A 26,557-nucleotide genomic window follows, 5' to 3' on the forward strand; every position below is an offset into this window, starting at 1 on the left:
TCTGTAGAACTTGTTTGCTCAAGGAAAGATCGAGACATAATATGGTAGGTAAAGTTATTACATGAAATGGAAGAGAAAACAGTTTTCTATTCTTTCCCTGAATTACTTATAGTGACTGCTGTGACAATTAAAACAGTTCCTTATTCTAGTCGAACTGACCGGCATGTTTTCGCTCTTCCTTTGTCTGTACAGCACATGGAACACGTCAGTTCTTTTTAAGTTGGATAATTCGATAAAGTAAGGCAGTTTGACACCGAAAGGCAATCACTCCGTGTAAGAGTACTTACCACTGCACTACTCTTCCTCAAACAAACAGATTCTCTTAAATCTTTTCCTGAACACGGTGAACAAACGCTTTCTGCAATATTCGTCACCTGCTGGCCACTACCATCAGTTAGCAAGAAACGATGAGAGCCTGAAGATCGATGACTATTGTAGCGAGATTAAGTAGCACAACGTGTTATGCACACCTGACTCAGAAGAATTCGAACGAGAAGAGTTAAGGTATCATCGACGTGAAGAACACTGTAGATAATTCACTAATTAAGCTCGAAGAGGTAAAAAAAAAGCCACATAGTGATGGCATTTTTGTCTGTGAACTATCCATAATTTGACTTTAGTGGCTCTGCTGATCAACGGGGCACAAGACTCAGAACTGATGATAGGAATTTTAATCCGTCTCTCGCCCGTTTGACTTTACAATGGTAACTAATGCGCTATCGTGCGCTATAAAATTCTCTCCTCAACTGCACGGCATAGAGCTATAACATCGATCTGCATATAAGGAGTACAAGAGACTGTTTCCCCTTAGCCTAAATAGATTAATTCCACATAAACATGACATACACAAAAGATTGTGGACGATTTGTGTGTCTACTTGCTAGGGACCTTCTCTGTGAACGAGACATTTGACATACAGGACAAATGATTGTATTGTGTGTGTGTGTGTGTGTGTGTGTGTGTGTGTGTGTGTGTGTGTGTGTGTGAGTGTGTTATATGGGGAAAGGAGATAGTCCCTTTCGTTAGTGTTACGTATATGCTGATTTTGTGCCGTTGTAGAGCTTTTTGTTTTGAAGGTTTTTTTAGTCGTTTGATGCGGACCGCAAGGAATTCATCTTTTGTATTAAGCTCTTACTTTCAGTGTAGAACTTGCGCCTTACGTCTTCAATTATTTATTAGATGTATTCCAAACTATTTTTAGTCTGTACATATCCCTCTAGCACGATGGAAGCTATTTCCTGAGGTCTTAGCATACGTCTTATCATCCTGTCCCTTCTTCCTTGTCAGAGTTCTCCATAATATGTTCCTTTCTTCGCCTATTCTGCGCAGAATGTCATTTATATCAGTTCACCTAATTAGCGATATCCTTCTACAGAACTGCATCTAAAACGGTTCATTTCTTTGTTTACCGGTTTTCCCAGTATCCAAGATTCACTACCACTTAATGCTGGGTATCAAACGCACGTTCTCAGAAACTACCACCTGAAATGAAGGCCAAAAAATTTTGATAGTAGACTTCTTTCGGCCAGGATCGCCATCTTTGCCTGTTCTAGTCTGTTTTTTTTTTATGTCCTCTTTCCTTCGTCCGTCTCTGTTATTCGTTTCCAATGGTAGAACAATGTCTTCATCTACCTTTTAGTCCCCAATTATGATATTAAATTTATCGCTAGTCGGATTTCCGATTCTTATTATTTTCGTCTTTCTTCCGTTAATTTAACCTATTGCGTGTCCATTCCACATAACAGGTTCCTCAATTGACATCAGCTAATCTCTTCGTCGATATTCTTTCATCCTAAATTTTCATCTCACTCTAGAGCATTTCTTTTATTTCCATTATCGCTTCTTAGATATACAGATTGATCAGTAGGACCGAAAGATTGCATCCTTGTCTTACACCCTTCTTAATTCGAGTTCTTCGTTGCTGGTTCTCCATTCTAATTGTTCACTCTTGGTTTCTTCGACATATTGTCTTTCACAATAGCTTGTTTCTAGTTATCTCAGAATTTAGAGCTTCTGGGCATCATATTACACTGTCGAGCGCTTTTTGAAGATCGACTAATCCTACGATCGTGATTTTTCTGAAGTCTTGTTTTCATTATCAAGCGCAACATCCGAACTGCTTCTCTAAATCCTTTACTTTCACGAAAGCCAAACTGATGGCCATCTAACAGATCCTCAGTTTTCTTCTGAAACATTTATTGGTGATGTCCGCCTTTGTATCTGAGTGGTCAGCGCAGCAGAACGGTATTCGATGGGATGGGCCCGAGTTTGGTTCCCGTCCGAATCGGAGATTTTTATCTGCTCGGGGACTGTGTTTTGTGTTTTCTTTATCATCATTTAACTCTCATCGACATGCACCAGACGTTTGGTCTAACCGACTATAGGCCCTAGCCACACGCACATTTCATCAGTGATGCGTTAAGTGAAGCTTCTAGATGTACTGTCGGTAGGTATGTACGACGCTGACAGGTCAAACAAGCTTTATATACGACGCATGAAGTAGCCAGCCTATGGTCGTCACCTGTTCCTTAACAGAAGCACAGTACAGCAGTAGCTACACTACTGGCCATTAAAATTGCTACACCACGAAGATGACGTGCTACAGACGCGAAATTTAACCGACAGGAAGAAGATGCTGTGGTATGTAAATTCTTAGCTTTTCAGAGCATTCACACAAGGTTGGCGCCGTTGGCGATACCTACAACCTGCTGATATGAGGAAAGTTTCCAACCGATTTCTCATTCACAAACAGCAGTTGACCGCCTTTGCCTGGAGAAACGTTATTGTGATGCCTCATGTAAGGAGGAGAAATGCGTACCATCACCTTTCCGACTTTGATAAAGTTCGGATTGTAGCCTATCGCGATTGCGGATTATCGTATCGCGACATTGCTGCTCGCTTTGGTCGAGATCCAGTTACTGTTAGCAGCATATGGAATCGGTGGGTTCAGGAGGGTAATACGGAACGCCGTGTTGCATACCAACGGCCTTGTAACACTAGCAGTCGAGATGACTGGCCTCTAATCCGCATGGCTGTAACGGATCGTGCAGTCATGTCTCGATCCCTGAGTCAACAGATGGGGACGTTTGCAAGACAACAATCACCTGCACGAACAGTTCGGCGACGTTTGCAGCAACATGGACAATCAGCTCGGAGATCATGGCTGCGGGTACCCTCCACGCTTCATCATAGACAGGAGCGCCTGCGATGGTGTACTCAACGACGAACCTGGGTGTACGAATGGCAAAACGTCATTTTTTCGGATGAATCCAGGTTCTGTTTACAGCATCATGATGGTCGCATCCGTGTTTGGCGACATCGCGGTGAACGCACATTGAAAGCGTGTATTCGTCATCGCCATACTGGCGTATCACCCGGCGTGATGGTGTGGGGTGCCATTGGTTACACATCTCGGTCACCTCTTGTTCGCATTGACGGCGCTTTGAACAATGGACGTTATATTTCAGATGTGTTACGATCCGTGGCTCTACCCTTCATTCGATCCCTGCGAAACCCTACATTTCAGCAGGATAATGCACGACCGCATGTTGTAGGTCCTGTATGTGCCTTTCTGGATACAGAAAATATTCGGCTGCTGCCCTGGCCAGCACATTCTCCAGATCTCTCACCAATTTAAAACGTCTGGTCAATGGTGGCCGAGCAACTGTCTCGTCACAAAACGCCAGTCGCTACTCTTGATGAACTGTGGTATCGTGTTGAAGCTGCATTAGCAGCTGTACCTGTACAGGCCATTCAAGCTCTGTTTGACTCAATTCCCAGGCGTATCAAGGCCGTTATTACGGCCAGAGGTAGTTGTTCTGGGTACTGATTTCTCAGGATCTATGCACCCAAATTGCGTGAAAATGTAACTACATGTCAGTTTTAATAGAACATATTTGTCCAATGAATACCCGTGTATCATCTGCATTTCATCTTGGTGTAACAATTTTAATGGCCAGTAGTGTATATTAGACCGACAGACCTCCCGGATACTTACTTGTATGTTAGTGCGCCTTGCCTTTGGGGAGGTCGGGCTGAACTTATGTGCTCACTGGTTTGTGTTGCAGCAGTAGCGGCGAGCACAGGCCGGCCGGCGAGCGCCGGCGCGCCGCGATGGGCAAGTGGAGAGGGCGGTACGGGCGCGGCGCCGCGGGCGCCGGCGCCGGCGACGGCCTGGGGGGCGGCGTGGGCGGCCTCGACGTGCTGACGCCGCTGGACGCGTCCGCCGCGCTCAAGGGCGCCATCGGCCGCACCGCGGACCTCTGGCAGGACGAGCCCTCCGCGGGCAAGGGCGGCGCCAACGGCAGCGCGCCCGCCCTGCCGCCCCCGCCTCACAACGGCGCCGCCAACGGGCACGCCCTCAAGCCCGCCGCCGAGCCTCTGGTGAGTTCTCCCAGCTCCTACAATAGCCAGACAGTAAGTTCCACTAGGACGTAAAAGGTAAGAAGACAATGGTGCTTGGAAACACTGAAAAGTTCCTTTCGTCTGTCCATGGAGCGTCGCGCGAAGTGCCATTCGTGGATGCGGCCAGCATTCCCACAGTTAAGCGATGTGCAAATAACGCGATGTTCTTCTCCGTGCACTTCCTCTCGAAGTTCATCTACGGACCAGGAGCAATCCTCTACACCTCCTCGCTATTAAAACTAGTGTAAAATGAGTGTCCCAATCTTCATTTTTGACCCACGAAACCGCAGTCCACATCACCCCAGGGTTATTGCACGTTTCGGTCCCCGGTGGACCCCCCAGGGAACGTCTCACACCAGACGAGTGTAACCCTCTATATTTGCGTGGTAGAGTAATGGTGGTGTACGCATCCGTGGAGACTTGATTGCGGAGCAATCGCCGACATAGTGTAGCTGAGGCAGAATAAGGGGAACCAGCCCGCATTCGACGAGGCACATGGAAAACCGCCTAAAAACCATCCACAGACTGGCCGGTTCACCGGACCTCGACACAAATCCACCCGGCGGATTCGTGCCGGAGACGGGCGCTCCTTCCCGCCCGGAAAGCTGTGCGAAAGACCGCATGGCCAAACATGTACCTTACTTTGGTGAAGGTTTTGCATAAACTTGTTTCGACAGAGTAGGGTTTCAGAAGAATTCTTCACCGACTGGCTCCCGAGTCATCTGTATTATAAGCCTGCTAAGTTTTCGAGAATCACTGCTGCTGACCCACCTGCGCGACGAAGATAAAATCGCTGCAAGGTAGTGGCACTCGATTGTTCGAATCTTGGGTTTGGCACAAATTTTAATTTCCCAGAATATGAGCGGCAAGGGGAGTAAACGTGATGTACACTTGCTGTCCACTACAGTATGCACTAATTATTTGGGCCAAAGTTAATATTCGTCTCCTGCGTCTTGTAAAACAGAAATAGAAGCGCGGCGAAGGAGATCCTTCTGGCGGCTGTGATACTCTCTGGGAAAAGCAGGCTACGAGCTGGCACTGAGCCCTGCCGCCTGCCTGCCTGTGTTTGTCAGTTCCTTACTCACGCGCAGCAACACGCAACCCACACTCTCGTTGCACTCAACCACGCTGTTCAGTTGCACATATAATACACCGCACGCATTTCAAACACAAAAACCGAACATATGTCTCCCAATGTAAAGTGGTGCATCAGTTCACGAGCACACGAAGGTGTTAATATATTCTCCACACAGATGCCAAAACAATTCTTAAAAAATTACTCTATTTACAAGGTATTGTGAAATGAAGGACAAATCGATGAAGTCATCGTCGCATTGAGAAGCTAGTTCCACTTACTGTAGCGCCGACTCTGTTGCTGCACGCGCTTCGTCGTTCGACATGCACCACGGTGCCGTTGAGGTCGTTCGGCGCACGCCGCGGCTACTCTTTCTGCATAAAAGGGAAAAGCGAGCCTGGCAGCGGGCGCGCCTCCTGCTGGCGGCGTGACAGAACAGTAGCCGCGGGCACTTTCTGCACGCTGAGATCATGAGCCGTACAGTACACCCAGCCAGTGTGTGCAGCGGCGGCACGGAACGCCGTTCGCCTCACGAATCAGGAACGCGCCTCAAACGCGAATGCTTCGCTTAGCGTTCCCTGCTTGGCAAACAGCTCGAGCATTACGTTGCTGTTCGCAACAGTACACACAAGAACATACAAAAATCTGAAGACCTGAATGCCAGAAACGGACAATTTCCATTTTCGTGAAACTAGGTTTCTGCAATGATTCGTGTACACAGGTACTGTCTATCGTCCAATGCATGAATTTTCAACAATTGTTACATACATTGCCTGATACAAAAGAAAGTGAGCACCCAGAAGACAAGGTCGGACCTCGAAAAACTTTGCACATGCACACACCATCGGCGGGTATGTACACACCTGGCCATTAACATTGCTACACCACGAAGATGACGTGCTACAGACGCGAAATTTAACCGACAGGTAGAAGATGCTGTGATATGCAAATGATTAGCTTTTCAGAGCATTCACACAAGGTTGGCGCCGGTGGCGACACCTACAACGTGCTGACATGAGTAAAGTTTCCAGCCGATTTCTCAAACACAAACAGCAGTTGACCGGCGTTGCCTGGTGAAACGTTGTTGTGATGCCTCTTGGGAGGAGGAGAAATGCATACCATCACGTTTCCGACTTTGATAAAGGTCGGATTGTAGCCTATCGCTGGTGGAGGCTCTTTCACGGTGTAGGGCGTGTGCAGTTGGAGTTATATGAGACACCTGGTACGTATAGCTATGACTGACAAGTGACACGTACCTAACCATCCTCTCTGATCATCTGCATCCATTCATGTCCATTGTGCATTTAGACACTTCCAGAATTGCTACAGGCACACTTCTGAGTTTAAACACTTCCGCTGCCCATGAAACTCCGCAGACACGAACATTATTGAGCATATCTGGAATGTCTTGCAACATGCTGTTCAGAAGAAATTTACACCCCACCCCCCTCCACCCCCGTACTCTTACTGATTTATGTACAGCCCTGCTGGATTCGTGGTGTCACTTCCCTCCAGCACTACTTCGGACATTAGTCGAGTCCATGCCACGTCGTGCTGCGGCGCTTTTGCATGCTCGCGGGGCCCCTATTCGATAATAGGCAGGTATATCAGTTTCTTTGGCTCTTCAATGTAATTTCCATGATACTGCAGATGAGAAACTGTAGTGAAGAAACTGATTCAGACGATCGAACAGTATATTACTGTATCGTTTGCTCACCTCGGCCCATGCAAACAATCTCCATACGAGGATACCTCCTACTATCTTCCTGAATACGACCGGAGTGGCATGGCTGTTTACTGGTTGTTGTTGTTATCCAGTCTTGAATTCTGAGGTGATTTTCTGCTCTGTGGTTCGCCTGTCCACTGTTAATATCTGCTATAATCACCAGTCAATCCCTGTCAACGTTGTTGCCCGTGGGAGTTGGGTCTGAGGTGACAGTTTCCCCCTGATCTACATACTCATGGCGTGCCATAAGCACCGGAAAATCTCAGTTGCTGCTCTACTTCAGGAAGGGAACGTGTCATACGATGGACAGCTTACCTTCGGCCGCGATCAGATGCAGTCTCTCCCTTACGTAATAGCTACCTCTGTGTCGACTGCTCGTGGTGGTTGCTCCGGTAAGTGACGTATTTATCAAAAAACACAGACAGAGTGATATTTATGGGCTGTAAATCGCTAGTCTGAGCCTGTGGTGCGAGCCCTAACTGCGGAAATTTTTAATTAACCCACAAAAACAGTGTTCTGGAGTAGTTTTCCAATTAAAAACCTAAAAGTTGCATTTTAGCTATATTATTTAACTGTATAAACGAACTAACGTGTTTGTTAGGAAGATGTAAGAAAATAAAAGAAATCTAACGCCAAACAAATTTTACCTAGATATATTCAATTCAAATTTCCGAAGGAACTTTGTATCGTAATTCGGAATAACACTGGCACTGCAATTATGTATTTATCCGCCGGCACCGAGCAAGCGACTTAGAAGTACGGGAATGTTCATAATGGATGTACGAATACAGGTTGTAGACACATGGCTGACGACTTACGGAAGTTTTGGTCTGGCCCTAACTCGCGTTCGGACAGCCAAAAGGGAAGGTGACCGCTCGTGACAAGCGGCAAATCCGGTTTCGAATCCGTGTGCGGCAAAATTTTCAGTATTGTTATTCCATTACGCAGCTGGTGGTAATCCATATTCGCAACTGAGAATACATTTCATGTATATCGTAGTGGATTGTGGGAATGCATCCGTATATGTTGCGAACTGTAGGCGAAATACACTCCTGGAAATTGAAATAAGAACACCGTGAATTCTTTGTCCCTGGAAGGGGAAACTTTATTGACACATTCCTGGGGTCAGATACATCACATGATCACACTGACAGAACCACAGGCACATAGACACAGGCAACAGAGCATGCACAATGTCGGCACTAGTACAGTGTATATCCACCTTTCGCAGCACTGCAGGCTGCTATTCTTCCATGGAGACGATCGTAGAGATGCTGGATGTAGTCCTGTGGAACGGCTTGCCATGCCATTTCCACCTGGCGCCTCAGTTGGACCAGCGTTCGTGCTGGACGTGCAGACCGCGTGAGACGACGTTTCATCCAGTCCCAAACATGCTCAATGGGGGACAGATCCGGAGATCTTGCTGGCCAGAGTAGTTGACTTACACCTTCTAGAGCACGTTGGGTGGCACGGGATACATGCGGACGTGCATTGTCCTGTTGGAACAGCAAGTTCCCTTGCCGGTCTAGGGATGGTAGAACGATGGGTTCGATGACGGTTTGGATGTACCGTGCACTATTCAGTGTCCCCTCGACGATCACCAGAGGTGTACGGCCAGTGTAGGAGATCGCTCCCCATACCATGATGCCGGGTGTTGGCCTTGTGTGCCTCGGTCGTATGCAGTCCTGATTGTGGCGCTCACCTGCACGGCGCCAAACACGCATACGACCATCATTGGCACCAAGGCACAAGCGACTCTCATCGCTGAAGACGACACGTCTCCATTCGTCCCTCCATTCACGCCTGTCGCGACATCACTGGAGGCGGGCTGCACGATGTTGGGGCGTGAGCGGAAGACGGCCTAACGGTGTGCGGGACCGTTGCCCAGCTTCATGGAGACGTTTGCGAATGGTCCTCGCCGATACCCCAGGAGCAACAGTGTCCCTAATTTGCTGGCAAGTGGCGGTGAGGTCCCCTACGGCACTGCGTAGGATCCTACTGTCTTGGCGTGCATCCGTGCGTCGCTGCGGTCCGGTCCCAGGCCGACGGGCACGTGCACCTTCCGCCGACCACTGGCGACAACATCGATGTACTGTGGAGACCTCACGCCCCACGTGTTGAGCAATTCGGCGGTACGTGCACCCGGCCTCGCGCATGCCCACTATATGCCCTCGCTCGAAGTCCGTCAACTGCACATACGGTTCACGTCCATGCTGTCGTGGCATGCTACCAGTGTTAAAGACTGCGATGGAGCTCCGTATGCCACGGCAAACTGGCTGACACTGACGGCGGCAGTGCACAAATGCTGCGCAGCTAGCGCCATTCGACGGCCAACAACGCGGTTCCTGGTGTGTCCGCTGTGCCGTGCGTGTGATCATTGCTTGTACAGCCCTCTCGCAGTGTCCGGGGCAAGTATGGTGGGTCTGACACACCGGTGTCAATGTGTTCTTTTTTCCATTTCCAGGAGTGTAGTTTGTTGTCCAGCGGTGAGGTGTCATGTTGGTGTGGTGATATCGATGTGCGGCTTGCACACCTCCCATTCGGTTGGCAACCAGCTGTGATTAGGAAACTAATGCCTAACATCGATCACATGTGTTCTTAACGTGTGTCTTAAGATGGGAATAGAATTCTCGAAATCGACCATGTAATAAAGAAAAGTTATAAAGCCATGCTCGCAGCCAGAGGGTATTCTATTTCTAATTACAACTGCCAGTGTTATTTCCCGGGGGTAGAAGTCGATGGGTCCGCCACGCTCCCCTTTGTTAGAGCAGCGGCGACGAATGGCTGTGCTCAATCTGCAGTCATGCCAACATCCAGGTCACGGGCTTGTGCACAGACCTTACTTTACATGTAATTCAAATATAATACTTTCTCAAACAGTCAGGCTTAAAACGGAAGTTTCAGATAAGCATAATGACTAATGTGTCTGCGCATACACTTCATGCAACGAAGCTACTGATACATCTTTATTTCACGAAGTCATTTGTTTCCAATTATTACCGAGTGAGGTGGCGCAGTGGTTAGCATACTGGACTCGCATTCGGGAGGATGATGGTTCAAACCCGCGTCCGGCAATCCTGGTTTAGATTTTCCGTGATTGCCCTAAATCGCTTCAGAAAAATACCGGGATGGTTCTTTTGAAAGGGCACGGCAAATTTTCTTCCTCGTCATTACCTAATCCGATGGGACCGATTACCTCGCTGTTTTGTCGCCTCCCCCAAACCAACCAACCAACCTCGCAATTATTGTTTCATGTTATACCTCAGGAAGTACACGACCACTGCTGCAATTTTTCGTACATCTGAGCCATTACATGTGGCTATGGACCAAAAGCGTGAGGCTTGTCGTAACGTCTGATACACCTGAGGAGTTTATTGCTGCAGTGGGTCGGAGCACAGTAGCCTTCTGTGACTCTAGATCCTTAAAGCCTACCGGAAGTGTTGTTTCTAGCATCACCACAAACAATCTTTTCTTCTTTGATCGAAACCGGAGGTGGAGGACGCGTGGGACTGCGGAGCGTGGGTGCGCGACAGGCAACGGTACAGGTGTTGTGGGTAGCAGTGTGATGGCCTTCACGCCGTTATACTGCGAGCTCTGCGGATCTGCACACGTATTGCAGCCTTTGTTTCCGTCGAACGTTAACGCAGGGGACATCGTATAGTAGAGAAGCAGATACATTCTTTCGTTATTGATTCACTTTGTATCGCCTAGGCACCAAATTTTAGGTACAATAGTTTGTGATGAATCATTCTTGGCCTTTTTAAAGCAACCATCCCTTCATTTGCCTGAATGAGCTAGATGGCACTCTGTAACAGCAAATTTTTTATACACGTACAAGGATTTGATTGCGGTTCCTTTCGAATATACGTCCAGCGCATAAACCGAGACGTCATCTCAACCCATGAAGGTTTCTCCTACTGCTCCGCGGACGGGCATCGGCCATCTCGTAGATTGTTTCAGTGGTTATTATTCCCACATATATTTTGAGGAAATGATGTAAAAACATTCGACGTTACATTGTTGTGTTACTTAGAAACGGATTAGACATGAAAAGGGCTGGTTAGTAAATCAGATGCAATTTCATTAATCATGGTCTTTCAGTCCAGTTTTCACACGCGTCGGCGCTATCTACTATGGTCTCTCAAAGAGCAGGAGCGAGAGGTTGTCACGCAAATGCACTTTGTTGCAAGGCGTTCTCCGAAACAGTAGTACACCTTTCCGAGATAGATAGTATCGTATCTCTACATGCACAAACAGGGGGTCGGAGGAGGAAGGGTAAATATTCATGGCTATGACAGGCGCCATCATTTGAAGCCTAAAACGATATATGGTCGTGTGCCTGTATTATTCAATACATTGACAGGTTTACACACGTACAACAGTTAGTAAACCTTACAACATGCGTTTTACAAAGCATCAGTTGAAAAATACATACTTTTAAGTGCACTTACTCCTAAGCATTATCTTACACGTCACATTGCAGTTCTTATTCTTTTCACAGCAAATCTTCGAATGTCCTCACCTTCAACTCCAGCGAATTTGTTCACTCGTAGGAGAACATGAGTAGCTTGTCGAAGTTCCTCTGCTTATTCCCTAAAAAATGTACACTTCAGACTTCATCCAACCCCATAAACAACAATCTAATGGTTAAGGTCTGGTGATCTTGGTAGCTAGTTAATTGTATTACTACGGCCAATCCAGCTGTAGCGGAATTCGCGCCCAAACACAAATGTACATTGAACGTATTCTGCCGCGGAGACAATTCGGAATAGGGCATACATCAATGTATATATTTTGCTTCAAATGAGCGTTCCTGCCTTAGCGCTGCAAATTGACCATCCCTCCTGGGACACCCTGTGTATACCCCGCAAGCCCGTCTATAGAGCGTTGCAATAGGTACTGCGTACTAATATTAGCCCAGTTCTGTCCCTTACCATCGCTTATAGAGCAAGAGGATAATGAGTATCTATAATTCCTCTAGCCACTCAGATCACTTTTATGTTATTCTCGTTGTTCCTATGTGAGAGACTCGAATGCCACTACTCTAAATTTACACGACATAGTTTTACCAGACCACCGTTACCTTTCTTTTCAAAATTCCGTGTAAAGTTCCTTGATAATCACCGTTACATTAGTTTCTTCGCGTGTGAGTACATAGCTTCGAAGTTATTTCTGAATGTGAAAACCATTTTAAATGTCCTCCATAGTCTGTCACATAGAGTATACAAGATGATCTTTGTGTGGAAAGGTTTTCAAATTCCGGCATCAGTCACAGAATTTGTTGACTACTAAATTATATATTTAGCGACATGTTTCGAGGTGATACCTTATCATAAAGCTATAACGGCATTACGAAAGTATTTTGCATGTGTACAGAGATATTTAAGTTTCTTTACATGACTAATGTGATCGTCCTATGAAGGGAGAGAGAAGGATAACCTAGTAAGAGGCGATATCGCTTCGTATACTAGTCTGCTGTTCGCATGAAGATTCTTATAAAACGATCACTCACTTTGTTCTTGTGGCGTGGTAGTCTTCAAGTAAGATGCTGAGGTAGTGCTATTTCTATGGCTCTCTTGGACTTCTTCACCATTATTCACAATCTTCACAAGGGTGACTTTAAAACACAAGACAAGTCAGTAGTGCAGAAAACAAGATGGCTGTCAAAACGAGGCTAGCTTAGATTTGACTATCGATATGTCGACCCTTGTGTTGTCAGTAGCAATGTCTTCTTTAAGGAGGTATAAGAAGGGGAGAAGGCGTTACAGCCGTAGGCTGTACGTTACTTTGAAGCTGGCGGCGCCATATTAGTTTGACCAAAACATTAGCAGACAGTTGCTTCTTGTTCTTAATTTCTGTCGAATGCGCGCAACAGCTGTTTTAAATAGTAAATTTTACCGTGCTTTTGTGAGTAATGCAACGTCGGGAAGCCGGCCGCGGTGGTCTAGTGGTTCTAGGCTCGCAGTCCGGAACCGCGGGACTGCTACGGTCGCAGGTTCGAATCCTGCCTCGGGCATGGATGTGTATGATGTCCTTAGGTTAGTTAGGTTTAAGTAGTTCTAAGTTCTAGGGGACTGATGACCACAGAAGTTAAGTTCCATAGTGCTCAGAGCCATTTGAAACCAACGTCGGGAAGGCATTTTCAGACGATCCAGTAATACGGCGCATTTCCCTCGTGTTTCTTTTTGTTACATTTTTCGAATAACCACGAAGAGAAGTAATTGATATGAAAATGCTGCTTTCGTAATCCAGAATTCTTAATACGGAATGAGGAAACTAATGCTCGATCTATGTCCTCTTCGCGAAAATCCTGAGAACATATTTTGCAATGTTTAGTTGGTTTTCAGCCTTTCCTTAACACAGCGTTTGCAATAGAGATTTGCGAGTTTGACTTATAGGAAATTTAAAGTTAAAGTACAGGAATAAAACTACTACTGTAAAAGCAGCCAGCGCAACTAACGTTCATGTACATAAAAGAAAATTATCGCTTGAATGAGTCCATTTACGAATGAAATGTGATTCCTTTACCCTTTAGTCTATAGACGGAACGACAAGTGCCGCTATAAATGATGCAAGATAGCATTTTTTTTTTTATCCGGCATTTTCACCAGAAGCTAATGTTTGGCCGTAGTAACATGGCGGTCGTCGGTTTCAAGTTTGTGAATTCATGACAACTCCGCTTGTTATATCTCCAAGGTCTTCTGCATGTCTTGCTGTTGTATTACTGGTGTTGGTTGGCGTAATACATTACAAAATCAGCGACTGTGACAATTTTATAATACAATGGCATTATAAGAATTTATATTAAGGATTACAAAGATTTTTCTGGGATCTACACTCACATGTAACCTTAATGTCAAGTACTTACTATTTTAAGAGTATTGAAATTCGTAAAGAAGTGTGAAATTTTGAACTCTGTCATTTCATTTAGGACGTCGTTTTTCGACTTAGGGCCGTGGATGAACGTTTCCATTTCTTTCAAGATGGCCATTCTCCAGCTTTTTTCCAAAGTATCTGTTTACACTTATGTTAATTGTTTTTCCTTTTTTAATGCCATTGTAGCCTGATGATGAGGTATCACCTCGAAACATGTCACTAAATAAATAATTTAGTAGTCAACAAATTTTGTGACTGGTAGCGGTATTTCGGAACCTTTTCATATTTTTGAAACAGTCACTGTCGATTAATGGTCAATATGGCTACAGATTATGTCCTTTATTGCTTCACGTACTACATTGGACTAAAGATTTTATGTGTTAAAATTAATTTCATATTCCTCTGCAGTAGGTATAAATATATATTTATGCGTTATCACAGTTTTAGAACTTTACAGCTAATGTTTTGTAAAAGTATATTGAACGTTTCCTTTCTGTTATCGGTCTTATCTTACATATCATTTAAAGAGATATGCTATTCAATTCATAAAGTGGAAACACTGTCTACATCGTTCGGTATTTCCTTATAATACCAGACACCAATAATCTCATGAATATAATGTGAGACACCAATAATCTCCTGTAGAATAAAATATCACAAGCGAACATTCTGAGAGCGCTACCTGAAATTATCCGTTAAAATTGTTGATACATATTGAGAACAATTGCGATTCTATTACGCCCAATGTTACATTCGCCGTCTTCGACTGTCTACGTGTAGCGCTAATTATGTGTGACAGATATTACCGCTACTGATAAATTTCTTTAATTTTATGTTCTCGGGAATTGTTCAAACCGTGAAGTGCAAGTTTTAGATGTCAGTCATTTGATTACTGTTACCCAGAAATTGTATACTGCTATTCGTCACCGTACGTACCATGGATTTCAGCTGAGTCATACTCCGTCGATCCGTGCCTAGGACGACGAAAACACCTTATGTAAGCTGACCAAATCTACTACGTTTTTGATTTCATGCCGATTTCGCAAGAAGCTAGTTGAGCAATACATGCGAAGCCGAGCAGTTTTGTACTATTCCACTTGCGACACAATACGACCACAGATGCTTGATTACTATCTTGGCAGACTCTGAAATACGGCTCCGGACTCGGAATTTCGATCTATACATGGTATGGTTCAGGCAAGGTCATTTTTCTCTTCTCAGTTTCCGAGTAGAGACAGATCAGAGAGCTCCTTTTATTTCCGTATACCTGCGTCACAGGATAGGTACTCTTGCTTGTCTTATTTCAGCTGTCCACGAAGTTCTTTGCTTGCTTTTGTCGTCTTCTCTCGTACACCGTATGACACAGAGGGTTTATCTTTAGATATTAAATATTCTTTTCAAGTTTCTTAGGGGCGCCATCAGAAAGTAATACAGATGGGCGCCCTGAAGAGGGGTGTGTATACATGTTAAAAGACATACACATCTTCCGCGGGAGCTGTGCCCTTGGCAGGTCTCTTTTCTTCCACATAGCTTTGGAACCACAGATTACTGAGCCAGCAGTTAATAAGCGAAGAAAATAATTCCAATAGTAAAGAGTTTGTTATGCAGGCAGGTTAGCAATAATGATTAACCTTTATAGGATCACATTCAACCGGACATGTCGATTCCTCGCGAGGGAGATTTTCCCGGGTTTTTCACGCCAATAAATTCGCCACTTGGTCGCAGTAGTAACGACACACGGCATAAATACAGGCAATTGATCCCCCATGAGTGAAGTGCGTCGCCCGTCAGTTCGAGGGACGTTTCTCCTGTTCTGCTAAGGCCGCCAGACGTATCAATTCGTATCCATCTGCAAACCACTTATTCAGCGTCTGACTTGTGTCCGGCCTTTAAATCTAGCAATTCTGACGCTCATTGTCAGCTGTCACTGAGTTTTTGGGCGACCAAATATCGAATTGCTGACCGAATCCGTCATAAGCCGGCCGTTTCTACCAGCGTGGTGAAAAGTAATGCCTCCGAATTTTTTATTCTGTTCCAATATCAATGGAGGTATTACATATCACGCATATCACTCGTTGACTTTCTCGTTTCGTTGACGCAAGTTGCAACACTCCTGCCGTTAGAGGACTCCGAATCGTAGCGTGTAACATGGGACTGTGTAGCCTAACATAACTATGCCGGTGCGTGAAAAACAGCGAGCTGCAATCGAGTTTCTAACCGCAGATCAGTTTGCCCACACGTGGAGCACTCGCTCCTTCAGCATGTCAGTGCCAGACCACATAGGAGCCCTGCGACCTTCTACAATAATCCGACGCCTTGAGTTCACTGTCATCGATCATCTTACATGCAGTCCCGACTTGGCCCCATCCGATTTTCATCTATTTCTAAAACATAAAGGACACCATCGAGGACTTCACTTTGATTGTGATGAAGTGGTGCAAGCAGAGGTGAAGTTTTGGCTCCGTCAACAAAGTCAAACATTCAACAGTGAAGCTATCAACAAACTGGTATGTCGTTGGAGAAATGTGTTCGTCACCAGGGTGACTATGTTGAGAAATTAATATGTAGACGTGAAAAATAAACATGTGGAAGTTAATAAAATTTGATTTGTTTAAAAAGTTGTAAGTTTTTTCACATAGAAAATTCGGAGGTATTACTTTTCGGCACGCCCACGTATTCTGCTCAAACTCTGAACCAACTACCATCTTTCGTAAACAGTTTTCATCTAAACGGAAATGGCGGACATTTTTCTAGCCAAAGAAACGACCTTTGTGTAACGCTTTGTCGAGATTCATCAACGTAAGGTTGGAGGGCTGACCCGTCGCCTGCTGCGACTCACGGGGGCGGGGTTAGTATGTGACATCACAAGACAATTCCACTATCATCACTGTCAAGGTGGCGCAAATCAGAGTTGTCCAAGCTAGGCGCAGTGTGACTCAGTCACACCATGCTTCCGCACAGAGAGACTATGCACCACAAAGAGCCGATGGGTTGGAATGTGGTAAGATTATTCATGAACCGTCAGTTTGTTTCTCCTGCCTCAAGAATGCCCTGTAAGTGTGCACGTTGGCAATGGCTGCGGGTTGCTGATTCTGTAGAACTGCAAGTCGAGGGTCGAGTCCTCAACTGCTATGCACCTCTACGTCCTCAGAATCTCGAACATATGCAGCTAAATGATTTAGAGGGAAGAATGCCCTTCCAGTCCTGCCTTTGCGGTTTTCTCAGAAACATTCGGCGTTAGAGCCGTTGTGGAAGGCTGTTACAGCTCACCGTAGCACAGTAGCGAGGTTTTTCCGACGGCTAATGCAAAGACAATAGATCGCCCACTTTTTTTACTGTAGTTGGCCGTAGATCGTTAATACCCTCTGCAGCAACAGCGGAACGACAGAAACGGACATTGAATAACAGGAGATCGCGATGGCCCTCGTGACAAACAGCAAAAAGAAAAAAAAACTGTGGTAATAATCAAAAGAAGACAGCAAATACTAGCCTGTAACACATTGATGTCTACCTTGGTGTCTCCTGGAGGCGACAATTTTTTTCTAGCTTGCTTTCATAGAGACTGGTCAATCAAAACAATATGACCACCTCTTTGCTAGAGTGGTGGTCCATCTCTGGAACACAGTACAGCATTTATGCTTGGTGTGGATTCAATAAGTCCTAGGTAGATTTCCGGAGGTATGTGACATCAGAAGTCTACAAGTCTACATACGGGTCACGTAGTCCCGTAAATTACGGGCCGATAGTTTGTGGAGGCGGAGATGGTACCCGATAGCGTTCCAGATCTGTTCTTTTGGGTTCGGATCAGGCAAAGTTGGTGGGTGATACATAAACGAGAGTTCACTATTATGCTCCTCAAACCACAGTAGCACGATTCTGACCTTATGGCATGGATAGTTATCCTGCTCGAACATGCCATCCCCGTCGGGGAGGGCATTAAGCATGAAGGCACGCAGCAGGTCCGCAATAATGTTCACGTAGTCTACAACTGCCATGGTTCTTTCGATTAATAGCACAGGTCCTGTGGAGCCGAGATGATACGATCCCATGGTACAATATTGTCCCCACCACCGGTAGCGTCTGTGGCGCGGTGCATGTTTCGAGCAGCCATTCTCCTGGATAACGGCGTATCTAGACACGATCATCGATCAGCTGTGAGAGCAAACATGATGAGGCGACAAGATTCCATTGATCCGCTGCCCAGTGTCCATGATCCCGTGCCCACTGCATTCAGCTGACCTGCTTGCCGTTTCCGAAGTGTTAGTTTGCAGGCACTGGACCATAACAATCTGCACTTTGTAAAAGCACTTTCTCTTTGGATTTCAACAATTGCGGCGCGCATCGTCAGTATTCGTCTCTGCTGAGCTTGCCGTATCGCGTGCATGCGAGGCCATCAGGCGACATCCAATCTTTAGTACGAAATATTGTCATAGTTAGTACAAACGTATTTGATATGTAAACTTTTTCATTAATTCCTCATCTAATTAAACTCAAATATCACGCAAGGTCCCTGTTTGTTAGTACCGCCATTTACTTTAGTTTTCATCCTGTTAATTCCGCGATGTTGTGCTCAGTAGCACCTTCCTGACGGGCACACTCGCCGTCCTGTAGAATGCACGTCGTCTTTGTGTGGAGTGTTCCTCCTGGACGGGCTGTGCTCTCGTGCGCAGATGAGCGACGACGACGAGACGGCGCTGGCGGCGGGCGCGGGAGACGGGGCGGCGGAGTCGGCGGGCGACGACCTGCGCTGCGGCATCGGGCCGTGCGCGCCGCGCTGGATGCAGATCTTCGCCTCCAAGCAGGCCTTCCTCGTCACCTTCTGCATCACGTGGGTGCTGCAGGGCATGTACTACACCTACTTCGTGAGCGTCATCACCACCATCGAGAAGCTCTTCCAGATACAGTCCAAGACGACGGGCATCATCATGAGCGCGACCGAGATCGGACAGATCGGCTCGTCGCTGCTGCTCACCTACTACGGCGGCCAGGGGCACCGCCCCAAGTGGATCGCCTGGGGCATGGTGCTCTTCGCCGTCTCCTCCTTTACCTGCTCGCTGCCGCACTTCCTCTTCGGCGACAAGCTCATAGAAGCCAACGACAGGTGGGTGCGCGTTTGCTTTTTAGCTGTAGTATATTTGCATCTATTATGAGATGCAATGCACCTGACGGTTTCTGATGGTGGTGGGTACGTCTGGTACCCCTTGTTCCATTTGTGAAAGGTGCATCAGAATAACGACTTCCGATAAGCCTTCGTTTTCATCGGTCTTCCGGCTAATTTGATGAAGTCCGCCACGATTTCCCCTTCTGTGCCAACCTCTTCACCTCACCGTAGCACCTTCATCCAGCGTCACCAAGTGTAGAGGGACACAGCTTAGCGCACTAGATTTGGATTCGGGAGGCGGTGGGGGAGGAGGGGGGGGGTGTTCAAGCCCCCATCCGGTGGTGTAGATTTAGGGCAATTACCCTAAATGGCTTAAGGCAATGTCGGGATGGTTCCTTTGAAAGGGCATGACCGATTTCCTTCGCTGTCCTCATGTTAAGCAACTATTGACCTCCCTGTCGATGAGACGCTGAACTCTGACCTTCCTTCTTCCTTTTGCATCTAACGTCCAGCATTATTTGTTTGTGTTACTATCTCTGTTTCCCCCTACAGTTTTATCCTCTATAGCTCACGCAAGTACCGTGGAAGTTATTCCTCGATGTCGTAACACACAGTCGCGCGGACTAAGGCACCTAGCCACGGTTTGCGCGGCTACCCCCGTCGGAGGTTCGAGTCCTCCCTCGGGCATGGATGTGTGCGTTGTTCTTAGCGTAAGTTAGTATAAGTATTGTGAAAATCTACGAACGGATGACCTCAGTAGTTGGGTCCCATAGGAACTTACCACAAATTTCCAAAATTTCATAACACATGTTCTGTAACCCTGCCCGTCCAACATCTTCCTCTCCTCGCCGATTCTGTGCAGAACCTACTCATTTCTTATCTTTCCAGTCCACCTAATATTTGACATCCCTTTATAGCACCACATCTCAAACGCTTCGATTTCTTCTTTTTCGGTTTCTACATAGTCCATGATTCACTTCCGTACAGTGCTGTGCTCCAAACGTAGGCTCTCAAATGTTTCTTCCTCAAACTAAGGCCGATGTTTGTTGTCAATTTCTTTTGGCCAGGAATGTTCCCTCTGACTGCACTGACACGTTTTTAATGTCTTCCTTGCTTTGTCCGTCATGTGTTACTTTGCTTACATAGTAGCAGAATTTCTTCACTTTATCTACTGTGTGATCCAATTTGAATGACAAGTTTGTTGCTAATCTCATTCCTCCTACTCCTCTTTACTTTTATCTTTCTTCGGTTTATTCTTAATCTATAGTGTTTCCTCGTTACACTGTTCATTCAGTTTAACAGCTCTCTTTCTCTAAAGATAAGAATGTCATCGGCAGATATTATCATTGTTATCCTTTCACTTAGCATTTTAATCCCGTTCTTGAAACTTTCTTTTATTTTCGTGATTATTTGTACGATGTACACATGGAACACGAGAGAAGAAGACTACATTCCTGTTTTATATTCTTTCTAATCCGAAACTTTGTTCTTGAGCTTCCATTCTTGTTTTTCCTTCTTGATTTTTGTACATTTTATGTATTATTTTCCTGAGAATTTCGAACGACTTCCATGCCTTTACGTTGTCGAACGCTGTTTCTGGGTTGACAAATGCTGTGAGCGTTTCAGCTCTAATTTCTCTGATTTTCTCGTAGTCCTCATTTCTAATTGCAAGAAGGGTATAACCTCCCACTAAGGTCTATTTGCTTTCGTAGCTACTTCCAGACGCGGCTATTGATCCACAGCGGTTCTTCCTCATGCCTTACAACTTTGCCCTTTACATACTGTTCCAAGGCTGATTTAGCGAAACACTGTCTGTCCAGCAGTGTTTCTGATTAGATTAGAGAAGTACGTGAGATCTGGAACGTACATGATTTTTGAGCAAAACTTCAGCCCACTGCATTCTACAGTTGTCAGTTCAACTAAAGGCCTACATATTACAACTACTTAAACTGGAAGGATCGCATAGAAAATGTTGCGAGAAAATTAACCAAAGACTGCATTTTACCGGCAGAACACTTAGAAGATGCAATAGGTGTACTAAAGACACTACCTACACGACGCTTGTCCGATCTTTTCTGGAATATTGCTGTGTAGTATGGGATCTATACCAGATAGGATAGACGGAGGACATCAAAAAATTTCAAAGAATGGCAACTCGTTTTGTATTAACGCGAAATAGGGGAGAGAGAGTCACAAATATGATAAGCGAGTTTGGGGTGGCAATCGTTAAAACAAAGGCATTTTTCGTTGAGGCGAGATCTTACCACGAAATCTGAATCACCAACTTTCTCCTCTGAATGCAAAAATATCTGTTGACTCCCACCCTACACATGGTGAAAAGGTCGTCGTAATAAAATAAGAGAAAGCGGAGCTCGGACGGAAATATTTGAGTGTTTGTTTTTCCCATGCACTGTTCGAGACGGGAAAGATACAGAAATAGTCTGAAACTGGTTCGATAAACCCTCTGCCAGGCACCTAAGCGTGAATTTCAGTCTGGCATGTAGGTGTAAATTCATTTCCCTGGGCTTTTGTATTAGTTTTCTTTCATACATCAGAAGGACAGATACACGCGATTTATGACTAAAACATACTGACAAACGTCGCAGGTTTGTAGAGTCTTGAGAAACAAATTGAGGATAGGAATCCATGTCCACAAACATAATTCGACGGCGCTACAGAGAATGGAAGTTAAAGAGGGAAACGCCTGTCGTTGGCCATCCCTTGGGCAACAATATGAGTTTCTAATGTCGAAGGAACGCAGGGCGAACACCTAGCAATGGACCTGACAGTACTCAGGCCGTCAGATAGCAGCTAACAATGTCCACACCTGTCTTTACAACGCTATAAAGAACGCGACGAGCAGTCAGGGCGGAGGCGTCAGTGTTGCAACTCTACGTTTGCTGCCGGTGGGATGGCCTAACGGCAGACGTTTCCGCCCGTAACTTCAGCGCTCTGTGGCGTCGTAGAATTACGTTTATGGACACTGATTCCTATCCTCAGTTCGTTCCTCAAGACTGGATCTACAACTCTTCGACATCTGTCGGTACATTTTTGTTACATTCTTATAAAGCATAAACATACAGAATTACAATGGAGAGACTTTGGCAAGAAGTTGACACCCGAGTAGCTACAGCGACTTGAATGTTGAAGATGTAGCGTCTTGGATGTGAATGTAGGACACGTAGAATAATAAAATAATAAGGTGAGAAAGAGCAGAGATGACATTTCTAAAGATAGTAGCGGCCTATACGTTATTGGATAAGAAGAGAAATGAAGGTGTCGGGATACGACTAAACATAGTTGACCTAAACAACAAATAGTGAAGTAATGCGAATAAATGGAAAGAGCTTTTAACTAGATTGCAAGAAAACAGAAACCAGAATACCAAAGTCGATGCTGAACTATAAGCCAAAAAGAGCAAGAACAAATATTTATCCACCAAACAGAAGATGTTCAGAGTAACATATCTAAGAACAGAATAAATCAATGGCTTAATCCTTGATGTTGTTGTGGTGGTGGTGATAGTAGTGGTGGTGGCATTGTTTGATTAAATGTTCCACAGCCTGTTCATGTACTTCACAGCCACAGGCGAATGAGTTGTCGAGTCCTCTTTTATTCTTGAGGGCATCCTGCACGCACAGCCCTGAGTCTACTCCACTCCAAATTCAACAGCCCCTGTTTATCTGGGTGGCGTCATTTTTGTTACGAGTTTAAATTATATTTCGTATTCTAAAATACTGAACTAGATTTCTGGACTTAAGCCATTGCCTAGAAAGGTCGTTTAGAAATTCATGGGTTGGTAGACCCAGCAGATGGTTAATGAGTTGATGCTATGGCATTTATGTCACGTAATAGCACAGTGAAACTTCCGAGCAGATTAAAACTGTGTGCCGGACCGAGACTCGAACTCGTGACCTTTTCCTTTCGCAGGAAAGTGCTCTACCATCTGAGCAACCCAAGCACGACTCACGCACCATTCTCACAGCTTTGCTTCTGCCAGTATCTCGTCTCCTACCTTCCAATCTTTACAGAAAGTATCCTTTCTTTCGGGAAAATATCTTTTCTTTCGGGAGTGCTAGCCGGCCAGTGTGGCCGAGCGGTTCTAGGCGCTTCAGTCTGGAACCGTTCGACCGCTACGGTTTCAGGTTTGAATCCTGCCTCGGGCATGGATGTGTGTGATGTCCTTAGGTTAGTTAGGTTTAGCTAGTTCTAAGTTCTAGGGGACTGATAAACTCAGATGTTAAGTCCCGTAGTGCTCAGAGTCATTTGAACCATTTGAGTCATTTCGGGAGTGCTATTTCTGCAAGGTTCGCTGGAGAGTTTCTGTGAAGTTTGGAAGGTAGGGGACGAGATACTGGCCGAAGTAAAGCTGTGAGGACGGGGCGTGAGGAGTCGTGCTTGGGTAGCTCAGATGGTAGAGCACTTCCCCGTGAAAGGCAAAACGTCCCGAATTCGAGTCTCGGTCCGGCACACAGTTTTAATCTGCCAGGAAGTTTCATATCAGCGCACACTCCGCTGCAGAGTAAAAATCTCATTCTAATAGCACAGTGGTTAGTGAAAAATTCAGCTGACAAGAACGGCCATAACCATAGACAGGAGAGCTTCTGTGCAATTTTAACATAGAATAATCTCTGATTGCTTGTCGTGGGTTGTACCTCGAGAGTTTGGACGATAACATCATCTACCGTGAATTCTAAGGTTCCGTATATCGTTCCGAACCAGTACGAAGTTTTACTCTACCAGGAACTTGATATTTATTAAATAAGTCTAACACACTCCGTGTTCTGTTGAGTAGTGAAGGAATCCTTAGTTCCTTCGTGCAGTCTTACGTGAGATATGTCAGTGCCTTCTGTACACCACATTAGATACTGACACCATGCCACATTTTGTTACGAGGCCAGCGTTAGCGATAACCAATGCATTACCGACCCTATGACGCCTCCGCTTGGGGGACTGTTGCAGTTTCATCTTCATGCAAGGCGTCATCGAACTGTGGTACAGTAATAAAACCCAGTACGTTGTCCTCGATGGTGAGTTCATTGGAAGTGAGGGTATCACCTGGAGTGCCCCAGGGAAGTGTGGTAGGTCCGCTGCTGTTTTCTGTCTACATAAATGATCTTTTGAGTAGGGTGGATACCAATGTGCGGCTGTTTGCTGATGTTGCTGTGGTGTACGGGAAGGTGTCGTCGTTGAGTGACTGTAGGAGGATACAAGATGACTTGGACAGGATTTGTGATTGGTGTAAAAATAGCAGCTAACTCTAAATATAGATAAATGTAAATTAATGCAGATGAATAGGAAAAAGAATCCCGTAATGTTTGAATACTCCATTAGTAGTGTAGCGCTTGACATGGTCACGTCGATTAAATATTTGGGCATAACAATGCATAGCGATATGAGGTGGGACAAGCATGTAATGGCATTTGTGTGGAAGGCGGATGGTAGTCTTCGGTTCATTGGTAGAATTTGGGGAAGATGTGGTTCATCTGTAAAGGAGACCGCTTATAGAACGCTGGTGCGACCTATTCTTGAGTACTGCTCGAGCGTTTGGGATCCCTATCAGGTCGGATTGAGGGAAGACATAGAAGCAATTCAGAGGCGGGCTGCTAGATTGTTACTGGCAGGTTTGATCATCCCGCGAGTGTTACGAAAATGCTTCAGGAACTCGGGTGGGAGTCTCTAGAGGAAAGGAGGCGTTCTTTTCGTGAATCACTACTGAGGAAATTTAGAGAACCAGCATTTGAGGCTGACTGCAGTACAATTATACTGCCGCCAACTTACATTTCGCGGGAAGACCACAAAGATAACAAAGAGAGATTAGGGCTCGTACAGAGGCATATAGGCAGTCATTTTTCCCTCGTTCTGTTTGGGAGTGGAACAGGGGAAGAAGATGCTAGTTGTGGTAAGGGGTACCCTCCGCCACGCACCGTATGGTGGACTGCGGAGTATGTATGTAGATGTAGGAAGGACATGTGGTCCGCGTAGCAATTCACTGGTCGTGAATCTCAGGTTTAAAAACTGAAGCAATTTTTTTATTTTTCGTGTAATTCGACAGTTGTTCTGCGCAACTGACAGGACCCGGTGATACTTTTTCCACGAGGGAAAAATGTTTACCGATACTTAGGATCGAACTCGGATCCTCCGACACCCAATCATGCGCGTCGATCGCTCGTCGACAGTGGCATATTAGATGAGGATCGACTCGAGCTTGCGACGCTTCGGTTCCGCAGGCTGTTCGCGGGCGTTGCGTCGACGAGCGTGGGCGACTTCGGGCGCAACAGCAGCGCGTCGGGCGCGCCGACCGAGGTGTTCACGCCCAACGTGTGCCGCGCGCCCGACGCGGACGCGAACCTGACGCTGCCGTTCGGGTACGACGCCGGCGGCCACAGCGCGTGGACGGCGCTGCTCGCCTCCTCGCCCGCCAACGTCACGGCGTGCGAGCCCGAGGAGCGCATCCAGTCCAAGCACACCACCATCGTGCTCGCCATCTTCTTCGTCAGCCTGCTCGGCGTCGGCATGGGGCAGACGGCCGTCTACACGCTCGGCATCCCCTATATCGACGACAACGTCGCCAGCAGAGAGTCGCCGCTCTATTTCGGTGAGTATCCGGCGATTCTGTCCCTAACCACTGCTACCTGTGGTGTAGTTGTCCTCTAGGGGCAGACGTTTCTGTATCTACATGCAAGTCCACGTGAAGTGCATGACAGAGGACACTTCCCACTGTACCACTTGTTTGGACTTATTCCTGTCCCATGGTTGTTTAAACGTTTCTCTGCTTACTGTAACTGGTGTAAACTTGTTTTCATTATGCTTACCGGAGCGATGCGTAGTGGCTTCTAGTATATTTTTAAACCCATTGCTTAGAGACGGTTTTTGAAATTCTGAAAGAAACTTTCATGAGTTTCCCTCTATCGTCAAGTGTCTCCCAATTCAGCTTTTTCAGCTTCTCCGTGGCGCACTCCAGTGGGTCAAACAAATGTTCGAACATTCGTTCTGACCTTCTTTTTATACGTTCAGTGTCCATGTTGGTCCCACGCACTTCTTTGTATGCAAATACAGGGCCTAGTGAAGAGGTTACAGTGGTCTACCAAACAATCTGCTGACTAACTGCTAATCGGAAGTGTACAGGAAAATCTTTCCATCTTGCAATTCGTGGGAAGAAAAGGAATACTGCTGTTGAAATTATATCATATATGTTCCTATAACTCTCCACTGTGGCACTCCCGAAATTACATTTACATCTGACTATTTGGACCTATTGACATCTGAGTTAAAACCATACTCAACTTTCGTGTGTACTGCCCCATTTTCCTCATTCATTGTGTTTTTTTTACCGAATTTAAAAAGAAAACAGTCTATTATGATTCACAAAATG

The 26,557-nt window shown here is 45.8% G+C and overlaps 1 protein-coding gene across 3 annotated transcripts in view; it reads left to right on the plus strand.

Annotated features, from left to right (window-relative positions):
* The window catches only part of LOC126362137 (solute carrier organic anion transporter family member 74D-like), a 348,252-nt gene that overhangs the window by 266,530 nt on the left and 55,165 nt on the right, over positions 1-26,557 (plus strand). For 2 of the 3 annotated variants that reach the window (XM_050007854.1, XM_050007855.1), the window contains 3 exons: positions 4,068-4,383; positions 18,752-19,182; positions 25,413-25,780. In XM_050007854.1, the coding sequence (XP_049863811.1) occupies positions 4,068-4,383; positions 18,752-19,182; positions 25,413-25,780 (1,115 nt within the window). The remainder of the gene's footprint in view (positions 1-4,067; positions 4,384-18,751; positions 19,183-25,412; positions 25,781-26,557) is intronic. The other variant, XM_050007856.1, reaches the window with a different exon arrangement.

This window comes from Schistocerca gregaria, chromosome 1 (assembly GCF_023897955.1).
Source record: "Schistocerca gregaria isolate iqSchGreg1 chromosome 1, iqSchGreg1.2, whole genome shotgun sequence".
NCBI lineage: Eukaryota > Metazoa > Arthropoda > Insecta > Orthoptera > Acrididae > Schistocerca > Schistocerca gregaria.